The sequence below is a fragment of the Megalobrama amblycephala genome, linkage group LG17 (genome assembly GCF_018812025.1).
Source record: "Megalobrama amblycephala isolate DHTTF-2021 linkage group LG17, ASM1881202v1, whole genome shotgun sequence".
NCBI lineage: Eukaryota > Metazoa > Chordata > Actinopteri > Cypriniformes > Xenocyprididae > Megalobrama > Megalobrama amblycephala.
The window spans coordinates 9571698-9588580 of record NC_063060.1 but is presented as its reverse complement, the minus strand read 5'-3'; the positions used below and the strand labels follow the sequence as shown (position 1 = coordinate 9588580).

The window sequence follows — 16883 nt, the reverse complement described above, 5'->3', positions numbered from 1 at the left end:
AAATTAAGATATTTTTGATAAAATCTGATGGCTCAGTGAAGCCTCCATTGCCAGCAAGATAATTAACACTTTCAATGCCCAGAACACTACTAAAAACATATTTAAAACAGTTCATGTGACTGCAGAGATTCAACCTTAATGTTATGATGCGACGAGAATACTTTTTGTGCGCCAAAAAAAACAAAATAACGACTTTATTCAACAATATCTAGTGATGGGCAATTTCAAAACACTGCTTCATGAAGCTTTACGAATCTTTTGTTTCGAACAGTGGTTCGGAGCGTGTATCAAACTACCAAAATCACGCCCCCCAGTGGTGAACCATTGAAATTTCGAATGACGTAATGAAGCCTCCTTTATTGAAATCATGTGACTTTGGCAGTTGGAATGCTTAACATAGTTAACCAATACTACACGAAGAGCACTATTTTTATCCAAATACAAGCATAATTACAAATGTGATATTAATTTTATACAATGTACATTTTAATAAACAATCAGTCTATATTAAGTGACTTACATTTTAGACACCAAATTGCTCGTTTCGCTTGTTTTCGCCAACAAAAATAGTTCCAAAGTCCACAGAACTGTTTTGCGTCTCTGAGCAACACTTCCTGAATGAATCAGCTGTTTGAATGAATCGGTTGAATCTCAATGACTCGCTCACCTCCTTGCATGTTTAATTTCACATTTAAAGTGTCTTTTCATTTTATAAATAATTTCAAATAACAGTATTTAACGGTTTATGTTTTTAACATTTCAAAAACAGTATTTATTCATCTGTAACTGCTCTTGACTGATTAACTTTAATAAAGTTTGATCAATAGTTATATAGTTATATATTAGATTACAATTTCTGTACCTGAAAATCTCCTGTTTAAGCCTACATAAAACCCTAAAAAGCACTGTTTATTTCATGTATGTTTATTCTGTTGTATTTATTTGTGCTATTACTTTTTATATTACTAACTGTTTACTTGTCTAACAATATTTAAAATTTAAGTGAGTTAATCTAGTAGCTTTTGGTGTCATAACTTTATGTATCAAAAAACAACAAAAACAATAACTATGCTTATTTTATAGGCCCATTTTCTTTTCTTTTACTTTATTTTTTTTTATTGTGGGGCCAGTGAAAATTTTGGCAGGTCAAGTAAAAATTTGAACCACTGGCCCAACTGGGCCAGTAGAAAAAAATCCTTAGCGTTGAGCCCTGAAATTGATCAAAAGTGACAGTAAAGACATCTGCATTGTTACAAAAAAAATGTAAATAAATGCTGCTCTTTTGAACTTTCTATTAATTAAAAATCATGAAAAAAATGTATAACGATTTCCACAAAAAATATTAAGCAATGGTTTTTAACATTGATTATATGAATAAATGTTTCTTAAGCATCAAATCCACATATTACAATGATTTCTGAAGGATCATGTGACACTGAAAACCAAAGGTATGGCTGCTGAAAATTCTATTCAGCCATCACAGGAATAAATTACATTTTAAAACATATTAGAAGAGAAAACTGTTATTCTAGATTGCTGTTTAACTGTATTTGTTAGCCTTGGTGAGCTTCTTTCAAAAACATTTAAAAATCCCAAGAGTATAATGAAAAGAGAAACAGAATCATAACATATAAAAACTGGCAGTCACTGTTCCTCATAAAACTTGTGTGTGTGAGGGAGAGATACAGACAGAGAGAAATGTCTCTGGGATCAAAGGTCTGTGTCACAGTAGGTCTTTCCTCAACATGATTTGCATGTCAACATGAAACGGCCAATAAGGACGCGCGACAGAGCAGCTGTCCTTGTCGCAAATGACATCATCAGAGGTGACCTTCAACAGGAAATTGTTTTCATGGATGACTCAGTATAATTGAAAATATTCTTTCAATATATCAGCACTTGAATTGCTCAGTTGCTATTCACACAAAGGCACTTGCGAACAAGTCATAAATTAAACAATGTGATCTGATAAAAGAGATTTATTATCTTCTATGCTGCAGTTTGATTCAATGTAGTTGTCTTTAACACAGACACGTGAATCTTCTGGCCTGCAACTTGAATTTGATTGTCTTTAGAAAGTCTTTTTCTTCCACTTCTGTTTAGCTTTATATCTAAATGTGGCCAAATGTTTTCAACATGTGTGTCTGTGTCTGGCACGTTCAGAAACGGTCCCCTACAGCGAAAAGCCACTCCTTATGAATTCATAAACACTACTGAGAATCTCCTCACCCTTACAGAGAATCCAGCTCCCAACACACACACGCACACACACACACACACACACACACACACACACACACACACACACACACACACACACACACACACACATCGAGAGCCATACTTAACCTCCTAAAACAGACTCATAACAGCTCATTATGCTCTAACATACTTTTAGCAGTGATTCTAAGAAGACAAAACAAACTCTCTTAGAGACAAACCTTTCAACACATGAAGAAACTAATTCAATCATACACATACCTGATGACAGATACAACTACACAGACAGTCAAATATGAGAAGGGGTGTATGAAAGGATTACAAGATTTACATGACCTAAAGAGAGAGAGATAATAGGTGGATGAAAGATAGACAGAAAGATAGAACTAAAATATAGAATGATGAATAACAGACAGACAGACAGACAGACAGACAAGACAGATAGATAGATAGATAGATAGATAGATAGATAGATAGATAGATAGATAGATAGATAGATAGATAGATAGATAGAGAACAACAGACAGTAGGATAGACAGAATGACAGACAGACAGACAGACAGACATAGATAGATAGATAGATAGATAGATAGATAGATAGATAGAACGACAGATAGAACAACAGACCAACAGACAGTGTGATAGACAGACAGACAGAACAACAGACAGAATGACAGACAGACAGACATAGATAGATAGATAGATAGATAGATAGATAGATAGATAGATAGATAGATAGATAGATAGATAGATAGATAGATAGATAGAACGACAGGCCAACAGACAGTAGGATAGACAGACAGACAGAATGACAGACAGACATGATAGATAGATAGATAGATAGATAGATAGATAGATAGATAGATAGATAGATAGATAGATAGATAGATAGAACGACAGACCAACAGACAGTACAACAGACAGTAGGATAGACAGACAGACAGACAGACAGACAGACAGACAGACAGACAGACAGATAGATAGATAGATAGATAGATAGATAGATAGATAGATAGATAGATAGATAGATAGATAGATAGATAGATAGATAGATAGATAGAATGACAGACCAACAGACAGTACAACAGACAGTAGGACAGACAGACAGACAGACAGACAGACAGATAGATAGATAGATAGATAGATAGATAGATAGATAGATAGATAGATAGATAGATAGATAGATAGATAGATAGATAGATAGAACGACAGACCAACAGACAGTACAACAGACAGTAGGATAGACAGACAGACAGACAGACACATAGATAGATAGATAGATAGATAGATAGATAGATAGATAGATAGATAGATAGATAGATAGATAGATAGATAGATAGATAGATAGATAGATAGATAGATAGATAGATAGATGATAGATAGATAGAATGACAGACCAACAGACAGTACAACAGACAGTAGGATAGACAGACAGACAGACAGACACATAGATAGATAGATAGATAGATAGATAGATAGATAGATAGATAGATAGATAGATAGATAGATAGATAGATAGATAGATAGATAGAACGACAGACCAACAGACAGTACAACAGACAGTAGGATAGACAGACAGACAGACAGACACATAGATAGATAGATAGATAGATAGATAGATAGATAGATAGATAGATAGATAGATAGATAGATAGATAGATAGATAGATAGATAGAACGACAGACCAACAGACAGTACAACAGACAGTAGGATAGACAGACAGACAGACAGACACATAGATAGATAGATAGATAGATAGATAGATAGATAGATAGATAGATAGATAGATAGATAGATAGATAGATAGATAGATAGATAGATACCACTCTTTACTGCCAGTTTTCTCTTTTTAGATACTTTTTTTTTTTAAACTAAACTAGAAAAATGTGAGAGAAAATGAAATCGATGTAGAAATGACAACAGCCCCTGAGATTTATGATTTAAGAGACTTAGCCCCAGGTTGCTGTAAATTGATCTTGTTTCCAGTTAGTAAGGAGCGAAAACTGGAAACAAATGTCTGCATCTTTGACAGCACGCATGATTCAGAGAGGCTGTTTTATTATGTTTATAATAAATATTGTCACATTTTGCACTGTTAATGCCTTTAGTCTTTTAAATCTTACATCAATAGCTGCACACACACACACACACACACACACACACACGCACACGCACACGCACACACCTTGGGTATAATCCACTATCGCTGCTTACTGTGCCAAGCATAATTCATGCTGGGAAACACACACTGACCAGATCTCCTCCCTGTGCCACAGCACTTGGGAAATAATCACAGTTCAGGCATTCTCACCACAAACACACTACATTATGTGTGTGTGAGAGAGTGTTTGTACACACACAGGATTCCTGGAGGTAAACTGGCAGAGACATGCTTTAAACCCCACAATTGGCACTTATGAACTCCAGAATGACAGAGACACTGACTTTTTTCAGCTTTAAGTACCAAAGTCACCAACTGCACAAAAACCCACAAAGAGAGAGATTCTATATATATTGCTTCGGTTTTTAACATTCAATTTCAACAAATGATTCTAGAGATTATTAAATCTTTGAAAAGCGCTACTCTGCCTGTTCTCGTCTACTTTATTTGTTCTGCTTTCCCAACGATAAAATTAAGCAGCTGCGACATTTGGCCAAGATCACGATTAGGGTGCCAGGCCTACCCAAACCATCTGTTGACCTTTTTTATTTTTATTTATTTTATTTATTTATTAGGCTATGTCATGAAATTCCCTGGTCATGTTTTACATATTTAACATTCTAAATAAATATATAAATACTGCTTTTATATTAAATATTAATATAAATTTAAGAAAATCAAGTGCATTTTTTGCATTATGACATTAATTTATTTAATACTAATTGAAATACTCATCTCTAGTAAGTATAATGGTTTTTTTTTTTTTTTTTTAATGGTCAGACAGTGATTTTTTAATCACCGCATCACAATAATGACATTTTAATTTCTTTACAGCAATGAGAATTTAGGGAAAAAATGCACCTGAATGAAAATAATGTCACAATGCAAAAAAGCAGGCTTTCATTTGTCTTAATGCAAAATATGTCTTTTTTATTCTTTGTGAGAATCCCCTATCCAAAACAGCAAAACGCACACATATAATCCATGTAATTGAATAAAGCATGCCTTTATGTGATTGAGAAGTTGTTTGTCTCTTACAGACAGAACTAATCAAAACAAATCACACCCACACACACCAATCTACACAAAAAGCAAAAACACTGATTAAAACGCCTACACAAACAGAGAGAGAAAAGGATAGGATTATGAAGCTAGAGAAAGATAGAGGGAGAGAATTATATACATAATATATATACAGACATTATTCACATTATTGTAAGAAAAGTGTGAGTGTATTGCTGTCAAAACATTTGGTTGTAGGGCTCGATCTCTGTCTCTCCAAACACAATCACTCAGGTAAACAGTGTGAATAACATCCGCACTCACAGTATTCAGCAGGCTTGTGTGTAAGTGAGAAATCCACACTGGTACTATACACACACACACACACACCATCTGTCTAATGCCACTAGGAGGTTTTATCAGTGCTGCTCTGAGATATCAAGCACAGGTTTGTTAGGCAAACAAACTACACTCTTAGAAAAAAGGGTTCAGTTGGGTTCTATAGAGAATCCTAGGGTTCTTAATTTTAAAGAACACTTTATGCCAAAAAGGTTCTATAGGATAAATATCATACAGTTTTGGACAATCGCTAGGACACATTTCACAATACTTTCAAAGGTCACTTTCAAAACTCTTCACACAGCAGTTAATTTCACATTTAAAATACACTAAAACTACCAAAACACTTCAGTCTCAAATCAAGTCGTCCTTCCGTAACTCTAGCAAAAGTTGTAATCTAACAAAAACACTTTATCATTCATAAAACACTAACATCAGATAGCATTTTTCTTTTGTAAAATGTCTTTAGAAATCAAGAATTACACTCTCTACTGCTTTCAACATGGTATTACTGTAGAAATGTATCAAATTGCTGTCTTATTCATTTTTGTATTATATTACGTTTTGAACTTTAGTTTAACAGTTTTGAAAAGAGTATGCAAACATGTGCAAATTGGCCTGTGGGTATATAGAGTTTTGGCTGTGTTTGTGTAGAAGTGAGAATATATTTATGTAATTTGAAAAATGCAGTCATCGAATGCATTTTGTGCCAAAGCAATGAAAAATAATCCACAGTTTAGCCTAGATAAACTGCTGTTGTGCTCAGCATGTGAAGAGTTTTAAAAAACTGACCCAAGTATTGAGAAATGTATCCTAGTGATTGTAAAAAAAAAAAAAAGAAAAACTAGATGATTGCATAATGTTTAACTGGTTATTTCAGTTTTGTTCTACTGTAGTGATTAAGTATGTTTACCAGCTGTTGAAAAAAAAAAAAAATGCATTAAAACAAATTACAACAATTAATAATTAACAATTAAAACTAAATCCATAACATGATCCCATGATGGGAACCCTTAAAAGGTTCTAATTATGAAGTGCCTGACATTTTTTTCAAAGACTGGTATATTTCTTCATCAAACGATTCTTCTCAACCTCATTAAGTGTATAATGGAAAGAGTTCCCAGACAGTAACTTACCATCAAAGCTCTTGAACTGGCTGCTGAGAGAGACCTGTAACGTGCGTCCAGACTCCTTCACCTGCGTCTCAAACTCTCGTTTGCTCAGGTTCAGGAGGTTCTCCTCCATTCCAGATGTGCAGCAGGTGTAACCCTGAGGACACACCCGCAGGTGCTCACCTGAGAGAGACAATTAACAACATTATCAGGACGTCACTATATGCATTTCACTTTCTCCATCCATCCATCTATCACAGGTTATTGGGGGCCTGTAGTGAGTATGCTGTGATTTTTCCTTTTTTCCCTCCCAGCCTTATACTCCTGTCCCAGAGCAACACCCCATAAGCACCACCACACTCACTAATGCATAGTATGCATCTGATCTAAGCTACATGTAATTGAGAGCATTCTGAAACAATGCAACCTGTCAATTTATTATAAACAACACAAGACTTTAACAGCCAATGACATTTACAGCTGGAGAGACTGGACTGATGTTCTACTGTTTAGTGTCAATCACCATCTAACTTAGCCAGTTAAGATGTACATTTAGCCTTAGATGTTATATGAATATGGTCCCTGGATCATAGGTTTTATCAGCTGGCAATTTTCAATGCACATTTAAGAGTGCAAGTTAAAACTATTATTAATAATAATGGAAAGATGAGGCTTATCAATATGTCACAATATCACCCTTGGACTCTGTTTTGCACCATTTCCTGCTAGTCTGTCATCATAGTTATGCATTTTGATTCATAAGCTTGCAATTCGAGTCAATATCAGTTATTTTGGATATACTGTATATCAGGTAGGCTACAGTACATAGCAAATTTTTTCAAGAAAAAAATTTCCAATTCCCCACGGAATTGCATGCTTTGTGTGGTGGGTAAACACTCTACTGGTTGTGTGTTTATTAGTCATGTTTAATCAGAGCGTTTCAATCTTCTGTTTCAATCTTCAGCTACAGTGATATGATGCGTGTTATCTTCTTCTGTGGCAGGGCATATTTAGAGCTTCTGCACAAGAGCGCCCTCTTGGCAAAGGCTGTACGCGACAGCCTTTGCCAAATCGCGTGTGATTTAATTGCGATAAATAGTGCAGCCCTAATATGTGTATGTGTGTATTTATACAGTATCTCACAGAAGTGAGACACCCCTCACATCACAACAAGAAATGACACTTTGCTACAATGTAAAGTAGTGAGTGTACAGCTTGTATAACAGTGTAAATTTGCTGTCCCCTCAAAATAACTCAACACACAGCCATTAATGTCTAAACCGCTGGCCACAAAAGTGAGTACACCCCTAAGTGAAAATGTCCAAATTGCACCAAAGTGTCAATATTTTGTGTGGCCACCATTATTTTTAACCCACTTGGGCATGGAGTTCACCAGAGCTTCACAGGTTGCCACTGGAGTCCTCTTCCACTCCTCCATGACCACATCACGGAGCTGGTGGATGTTAGAGACCTTGCGCTCCTCCACCTTCCATTTGAGGGGACAGCACTGACAGGCTGACCCCCACCCCTTCAACCTCTGCAGCAATGCTGGCAGCACTCATACATCTATTACCCAAACACAACCTCTGGATATGACGCTGAGCAGGTGCACTCAACTTCTTTGGTCGACCATGGCGAGGCGGAACCTGTCCTGTTAAAACGCTGTATGGTCTTGGCCACCGTGCTGCAATTCAGTTTCGGGGGTCTTGGCAATCTTCTTATAGCCTACGCCGTCTTTACGTAGAGCAACAATTCTTTTTTTCACATCCTCAGAGAGTTCTTTGCCACGAGGTGCCATGTTGAACTTCCAGTGACCAGTATGAGAGAGTGAGAGCAATAACACCAAATTTAACACACCTGCTCCTCATTCACACCTGAGACCTTGTAACACTAATGAGTCACATGACACTGGGGAGAGAAAATGACTAATTGGGCCCAATTTGGCCAGCGGTTTAGACATTAATGGCTGTGTGTTGAGTTATTTTGAGGGGACAGCAAATTTATACTTTTATACAAGCTGTACACTCACTACTTTACATTGTAGCAAAGCATTTCTTCAGTGTTGTCACATGAAAAGATATATATATATATATATATATATATATATATATATATATATATATATATATATATATATATATATATATATATATATATATATATATATATATAAACCTACCCATCACAGAAAACCTTTTGCATTTTTACATTTAAAAAAAAAACAAAAAAAAACATCCATCTGTTTTCTTCATGGGGACCAAAAAATGTCCCCACAAGACAAAATTTCTAGTATTATGTGGTACATTTTATATATATGAGTTGAGTGTTTTTCTAGTAAATATTTTCAAACTGCATGTTACAAACAATAAATCTCTTGAGAAATAAATACTTCAAAATGTGTATACAAATGCAAACAGACCCCCAGTGGTGACGCTCTGAATGTGTCATTGACTGACAGCTGAACATCACAGCACAGTTATATAACAGAGTACAAATGATTTTTATGAAGGGGGGAGGGGGTGAAAGGAGGGGGCTGAACAGTAATTGAAAATTTCCACTCAATCGACTGATGTTCACCCCTGTGTTTGGTCAAATATTGTACTACAGAAGTGATGACACGTCAGTCGTTATTAAAGGACCCTGTCTCTCTCTCTCTCTCTCTCTCTCTCTCTCTCTCTCTATCTCTCTCTCTCTCTCTGTCCTTTCCAGTTTTCAATTTGCGATGTTCTTTCCTAGCATGACAAATGCATTTTTATTAACAGTTTGCAGCTCAATTACATACAAAAAGAATAGTGCAAAATAAATGTAATAATAATAATTATTATTATTATTTAATGATAATGGCTATTTAATGGTTATGGCTATTTAATGATACAAAACAAATTCTTGAAAAATAAATTATTATACCCCTCTCTCATTAAGCTCTCATGTATCAGTCAGAGTATTCTGTATTAGTATTCTGTCGTTTTAACATTTTTATCAAATAGAAAACCACATCATTCTTATATATTGCCATCTTGGGCCATAGTGATGTGTGTATTTGTATGTCAGTGTAGTGTGTCTATCTTGTGTGGTGTGTCAGTGTCAAATAAAGCAAGTGTCTACCTGTGACTTGTGTGTCTGAGCACATGTGTGTTTGTCAGTGGGTGACAGTACACACTGTCAGAGACAGGATTCTTTTTCTAAAGAGCTGGGCTGTCAGCCATTTCTATCCTGGGCCTATTCTCCAATCCAAGGACAGAGGAAGAGAGGGAGAGACTCCAGCAGCACAGTTCATTTCCCACTCTCATATATAAAAGCACACTGAAAACAGATGGAATTTAATGCACTCTTATCTGAGCTTAATGCTACTGCTCAAGAAGGTTTACAGGCCCTTGAACAGCATAACACTTGATTAAACCCACACAACCAATGTGTTTGGCCTCTAACATCCAGTGCAACACAATGAAAACAGAAACCAAGGTAACGGACAAAATGTGCTGCTGTGAACATGGCTGGTTAGAAAAAATGAGATAAATATGGAAAGGATGTGATTCATTGTCAATTATTTTGTGAGGCTGTGGGTCCAGTAGTCAGAAAGAGGATTCAGATTCTCATTTTTTCCACAGAAGTAAAAAAAAAAAAAAAAAAAAAAAAGAAAAGGTATTCGATCACAGAAAATGTTTCTTTTATGAATTGATACACTATATTTATCCACTATAAACTCAGACTGAGCTAATCATTATCATTTACCCTTTCATATTTTACAAAGATGCACCGATATATCGGCCAATAATCGGTATCAGCCGATAAAAGCAAATTTTCACATTTGTAGTTTGTGTAAAGAAAATGGTACGAAACCAGTTTAATGATCAATATTAATAGTAATTAAATGAAATAATAACATTCAGAAAGTTAAGAAATATTAATTTAATCTTCAGATTTTAGTTAATGTGTGTTCATATTAATCTGAGTAATGTGTTTATGTTTATAACTGATACCAGTTACTCTGAAACAAGTTGATGAAAATTTTGCATTTCTTTTTAAAATATAATAATTAAAAATATAATGATTAATAATTAATTATAATGAAATTATCATTCATTTAAAGGAAGGTATAAAAGGCAGAACCCCAAATTGGTATCGTTATCGGTATCGGAAGATATTACTCTGAATAATCGGTTATCGGCAGCGAAATTTAGTATAGATATGTAAGCAATAAGGTACGAGAGGCTGTGCTGTGTCGTGAATAAGTCACTGTCACACCACGGTCTGTCCAGCAGAGGGAAATAGAGAGCACAAGACCTTCCACAACTTCCTCCTGATTTCCTGTTCATTATTAGCTCAATGATATCACCTGTGCCTGGCTTGTTAGTGTGTGTGTGGGAATATATAAGACCTGCATTTGTTTGTATCTTTGCTCAGTCTTTAAAGGTGCCCTAGAATTAAAAATAGGGATGTCCAGATCCGATCACGTGATCGGAAATCGGGCCCGATCCTGTGGTTTCAGACTCGATCGGAATCGGACGTTACCTCCCGATCAGGACTCGGATATATATGTATATATATTCTCATTATTTTTAACACATCTATAGTAATGCGGTGGCACAGAGTTAGGCCTGTTTCACACTGCAAGCGTAAGCGGCGCGTGAGTAGCGCATATTTTTTTCAGCGTGCATGAACGGATGCATTCACACAGGCAGCAGGAGCAGCTCGTAAAGCGTCAGGCAGGAGCGTCGCGTAAGCAGCAATGCCGCGATCGTCTCGGCACCGAGTCTATCCCTGTGTCTCAATCAGCTCCCTAGCTCCCTAGGTCGTGAATCAGTATATAATGAAAGTGAATGTGGCTGATACCCTGATCAGTGCCCTGACTACTGAACTAGGGAGCTGATTGAGACACACACTGCGCTGCTGACGCGTAATTAAAGTGAAAGCACACTTTTGATGGACAAAATAAATATAATTTCACACAAAAAGTGTTCAAAATGCACACAATACGCATGTCTAATGTGTTTTAACAAGAATTTGAGTATGACAGAAAAGAAAATTAAGAATCAAAAATAATAATAGAAGATTTACCCATTTAAACTTGTTTTTTATTATTCAGTTTGGGTTAAAGTATGGTGTATTATAAAAAACTAAAGTAAACTAGCCAGAAAATATGATATATATAAACATTATTTTAGTTATTACACAGACTGCAGCATACCCAAATCAAACCAAATATATTTGTTTTTATATTAGCCTTTTTTATATTTACTGTTGCACTAAAGTGAAGTGAAGTGAACAATTTGTTATTTATTACTTGATTGTTCAAGCTACCTCACAGAAGTGCTCTGTTTGTAATTAAATAAAAAATAAGGAACGTCCTGGATTTTTTTTTTTTTTTCGCTCTTCTTTATTCTTTTTTTGATGTATTATAGAAGTATCGGATCGGGACTCGGTATCGGCAGATACTCAAAATCAAATGACTTGGACTCGGACTCGAGGGCAAAAAAACCTGATCGGGACATCCCTAATTAAAAATTGAATTTATATTGGCATAGTTAAATAACAAGAGTTCAGTACATGGAAATGACATACAGTGAGTCTCAAACTCCATTGTTTCCTCCTTCTTATATAAATCTCATTTGTTTAAAAGACCTCCGAAGAACAGGCGAATCTCAACATAACACCGACTGTTACGTAACAGTCGGGGTGTACGCCCCCAATATTTGCATATGCCAGCTCATATTCAAAGCATTAGACAAGGGCAGGACGTCTGGATGTGCACAGCTGAATCATCAGACTAGGTAAGCAAGCAAGAACAATAGCGAAAAATGGCAGATGGAGCGATAATAACTGACATGATCCATGATAACATGATATTTTTAGGAATATTTGTAAATTGTCTTTCTAAATGTTTCGTTAGCATGTTGCTAATGTACTGTTAAATGTGGTTAAAGTTACCATCGTTTCTTACTGTATTCATGGAGACAAGAGCCGTTGTTATTTTCATTGTTAAACACTTGCAGTCTGTATAATTCATAAACACAACTTCATTCTTTATAAATCTCTCCAACAGTGTAGCATTAGCCGTTAGCCACGGATCACAGCCTCAAATTCATTCAGAATCAAATGTAAACATCCAAATAAATACAATACTATATAAAAAATACCAAATAAATACACACACACACACACACACACACACACACACACACACACACACACACACACACACACACACACACACACACAGAGGTGCCAAGCAATTTGTTGTGATCTTTTGGTGGCTAATATTCAGTGTTTTGGCCGTAACCCCTGTTCGATTCTGACTCATGGTGTGGTTGCTAAATTACCCCTCAGAGATCAATAAATCACATTTCTCTGTAAAGTGAGCTGGGCTAGGCTGGGCTGGGCTGGGCTGGGCTGGGGTTCTATTCAGCCTTGATAAATTAGAGTTAATATAAAACAGATTTCTCTGTATGTAAATCTGGAAACACAAACATCTTGTAAACATCTTATGGTTTCTGCCTAGTACAAACTAAAGAGAGAGAGACCTTATGTGACCCCTAATAAAAGCATTTAAAGTAGTGAGTTAAGCCAGTGCTATTTTCCCTTTAAGGTCTCTCATGGCCCACTAACACACACACATCGTAAGATTGGAGATTGACGAAGGACCAATTCACAGACCATTAACTTATCAGAGAACTCTAGGGAGGAAAACTCCTATTAGGATCCAATTAGACCACAGAATGAGAATCCAAAAAACCCCTCTAACTCTGGTGTGAGTGTGTGTGTATGTGTGTGTGTGTGTGTGTGTGTGTGTGTGTGTGTGTGTGTGTGTGTGTGTGTGTGTGTGAGAGAGAGAGAAACAGAAAGAGATGAGTGAGTTAATGTTATTTTACCAGGGAGAGGAAGGAAATGTTCACTTTAATCTGTTCAGCTCAAAAGCAGTTACACAGATAAAGCATCAAATTAACACACACAGTCAGCAGCCTGGATGTGTAGCAGTAACTATAGAGCATCACCACATCCAGGAGGAAGTGATTATGGATATCTATCTTAAAGAAACCCCTCGGAAGAAGACATTTATGACATGAGATTCCCAGAATGCATTTCCTCCATGCCTTTTTGGCATGTGGAGTACACTACTGTTCAGAAGTTTGGTTGTTCAGAGGTTGGTCATATTTTGAAAGAAGTTTTTTATGTTCACCCCAAGGCTGCATTTATTTGATCAAAAATACAGTAAAAACAGTAATATTATGAAATATTTTTACAATTTGAATTAACTCTTTCCTATTTTACAATATTTTAAAATGTAATTTATTCCTGTGATGGAAAAGCAGAATTTTGAGCATCATTACTCCAGTCTTCAGTGTCACATGTCCACTAATATTCTGAACTGCTGTTCAAGAAACATTTTGTATTATTATTAATGTTGAAAACAATTGTGGAAGCCATGATTCTTTTTTTTCAGGATTCTCTGATGAATATAAAGTTCAAAATAATAGCATTTTTTAAAAAAAAGAAATAATAAATGTCTTTGCTGTCACTTTTAATCAATTTAATGCATCCTTGCAGAATAAATGTAACAATTTCTTTAACAAAAAAAAAATCATATTGACCCCAAACTTTTGAACAATAGATATGCTGCGCATGTACTATTGGATATTTACTACTTCCCACTTCTGAAGTCGTGATTACAAACCTGTCCCATGAAGTCCTTTATTTTTGGCAAGAACAGGGATCACGGAAGACACTATGTTTATTCTTGCCTATTTATTTGGGAAATCTTATTAAAGCCAAAATGTATTGAAGATATTTATTTTTTTAATAAATTGTAGCGTCCCATTTGTTGACAACCACATAAACATATACACACAGTCAGCTTGCTGGCGATTCTGGAATTTAGGTCAATTACATGCTATTTTGGTTGTGTATAAAACATACAATATGCTTCAAATGTTTTTGTTTTCATATATGTAAATATGCACTACTTTAATGGCGATGTAGCTGTTGTGGAAAAAAACTAATAAAGAATACCAGTCAAAGTTTAATCGTTCTCCCCTCCGCCATTAAGATTTACGGCACGCCCAACTTGGAAATTAGGGTATCAAAATTATCTCAGAGTTTCCCAGTGATAAATACGACTTGAGAGGGCTTTCCGACTAGGAACTTCCAACTAACTTTGGTCCTGGACCAGCATGGACCAGCATAGACCAGCTCAAACCAGCATACCAGCTTCAAAACCTACCTTACCAGCGTATGCTGGTTTGCTACACCACTGCTAAAATTTTTACATACGTGCTAAACACATGACTTCCTATGTTACTGTAATCCTTTTTACCATCACCAGCCATCCAAACAGTTTTTATTTTACAGTAAACACTGTTATTACATTGTATTTCCCAACCGTTTCCTTCATGGTATAGCTAGAAGTGTAATGCATAGACAGTTAGCCTAGCAATTAGCCTATCGACTCATTCTGAGGAAGCTGCTTAATGCTGTTACAAAACAGAGAAGCAAGCAGACGTTGTCCACTTTGCTGTTTCTAAATGTAAAATAGATTGTTTTCAATCTATAAGGGAGACATGTTAGCAATTATTTTAATTTCAGCACATTATTTAGCTGAGATTGCAGGAACGTCATGATTAATGCTAGGGTTAATGCATGCTTGAGGAAAAAGTGTGTGTGAAAAAGCAGATGACATTCATTAGCATGTCAGACTTTGAAAACTTCACATTTATTCCTCACATATAGAAGAGTGCAAGTTAGCAGCAGGGACACTTCATCTGAGTGATTTGATATGAAACATTTAACACGCTAGCTCTTCACCACCCAATCAATACAACACAAGAGCCCTCATACTAAAACACAATCGCTTTTCTGAGGTAGTTGATGAATGAGTTTGCCAGTGGCGTGCATTTCTCCTAACGATCCACTGCAAACAACTACGTTTGTGAAGCTGCATGTCTTGCATTAATGAGAGCATTTAAAGTCAGGGAAAGATGAAAAACATCCTCTAATAGCATCACTCATTCACATACACAAACTTATTGGCACTGTAACAAACCCTTACACAGAAGTACTCTGGCTGTACCATGGCAAAATGGTGGTATCAGTAATACACTATAACGTTCAAAAGTTTGGTTGGATGGGTATGTTTTTTAAATATTTTTAAAATAAAAAGCAGAGAAAAGAAACCCCTTGGAAGAGGACATTTATGATATGAGATTCCCAGAATGAATTTGGCAAGTATACCGTTCAGATGTTTGAGGTTGGTCATATTTTTAAATAAGTTTCTTATGATCAGCAGGGTGCATAAAAAATGTATTTGAAATAGGAATCTTTTGAAGTCTTTACTGTCACTTTTGATCAATTTAATGCATCCTGACTTAATAAAAGTATTCATTTATTCTAAAAATAAAAAAAAATCTTACTGACCCCAAACTTTTAAACAGCATATTCAGTTTTTACCAGTGTTGCCAAGTCTGCAGTTTTCCCGCGGAATTGGGCTACTTTAACTCTGTTGCTGCGGGTTGTTTTTCATGTCCGTGGGTTGAAGCTACCCCAAATAACATGATATTTACCCCTGGGATGTGAATCTTACCAGGGGAACCCCACCAAAAACGTGGATTTTACTCCCCGGAACATGATTTTTACCAGGGGACCCCCCCTGAAATGTGATTGGGATAGTTTTGAGCAGCAATTGGTTGGGTTTTGTTGTGAAAACCTGGCAACCCTGGTTTTTACAACTTCTGAATGGCTGTCAATACATCAAATCAGCTAATCTCAGATTTGTATAAGCATCTCAGAAATTATGAAATCTTATCAGAGCTCAGTAGTACATCATAGTGTTCTGGCTTTATTAATGTCACTTGCATCAGATGAAAGGAAGTAGAGATATCATAGGAAGTTGAAAGATGTGACCCATTCTAGTGAGATGCCTCGTTAAATAAATCCCAGACAGAAATCCCACCCACACACCGTTCCTGTCACAGAGAGAGAGAGAGAGAGAGAGAGTTATCAGGAACATGATGGATTACAGCGCATTTTAGAAATGAAGCCTGAACAGAGAGACACAC

At 36.0% G+C, this 16883-nt stretch overlaps 1 protein-coding gene across 1 annotated transcript in view; it reads right to left on the bottom strand.

The window, feature by feature from the left end:
* The window catches only part of gpc1b (glypican 1b), a 104345-nt gene that overhangs the window by 39281 nt on the left and 48181 nt on the right, over window positions 1–16883 (bottom strand). The window contains exon 2 of the mRNA XM_048164676.1: window positions 6859–7017. Within this exon, the coding sequence (XP_048020633.1) occupies window positions 6859–7017 (159 nt within the window). The remainder of the gene's footprint in view (window positions 1–6858; window positions 7018–16883) is intronic.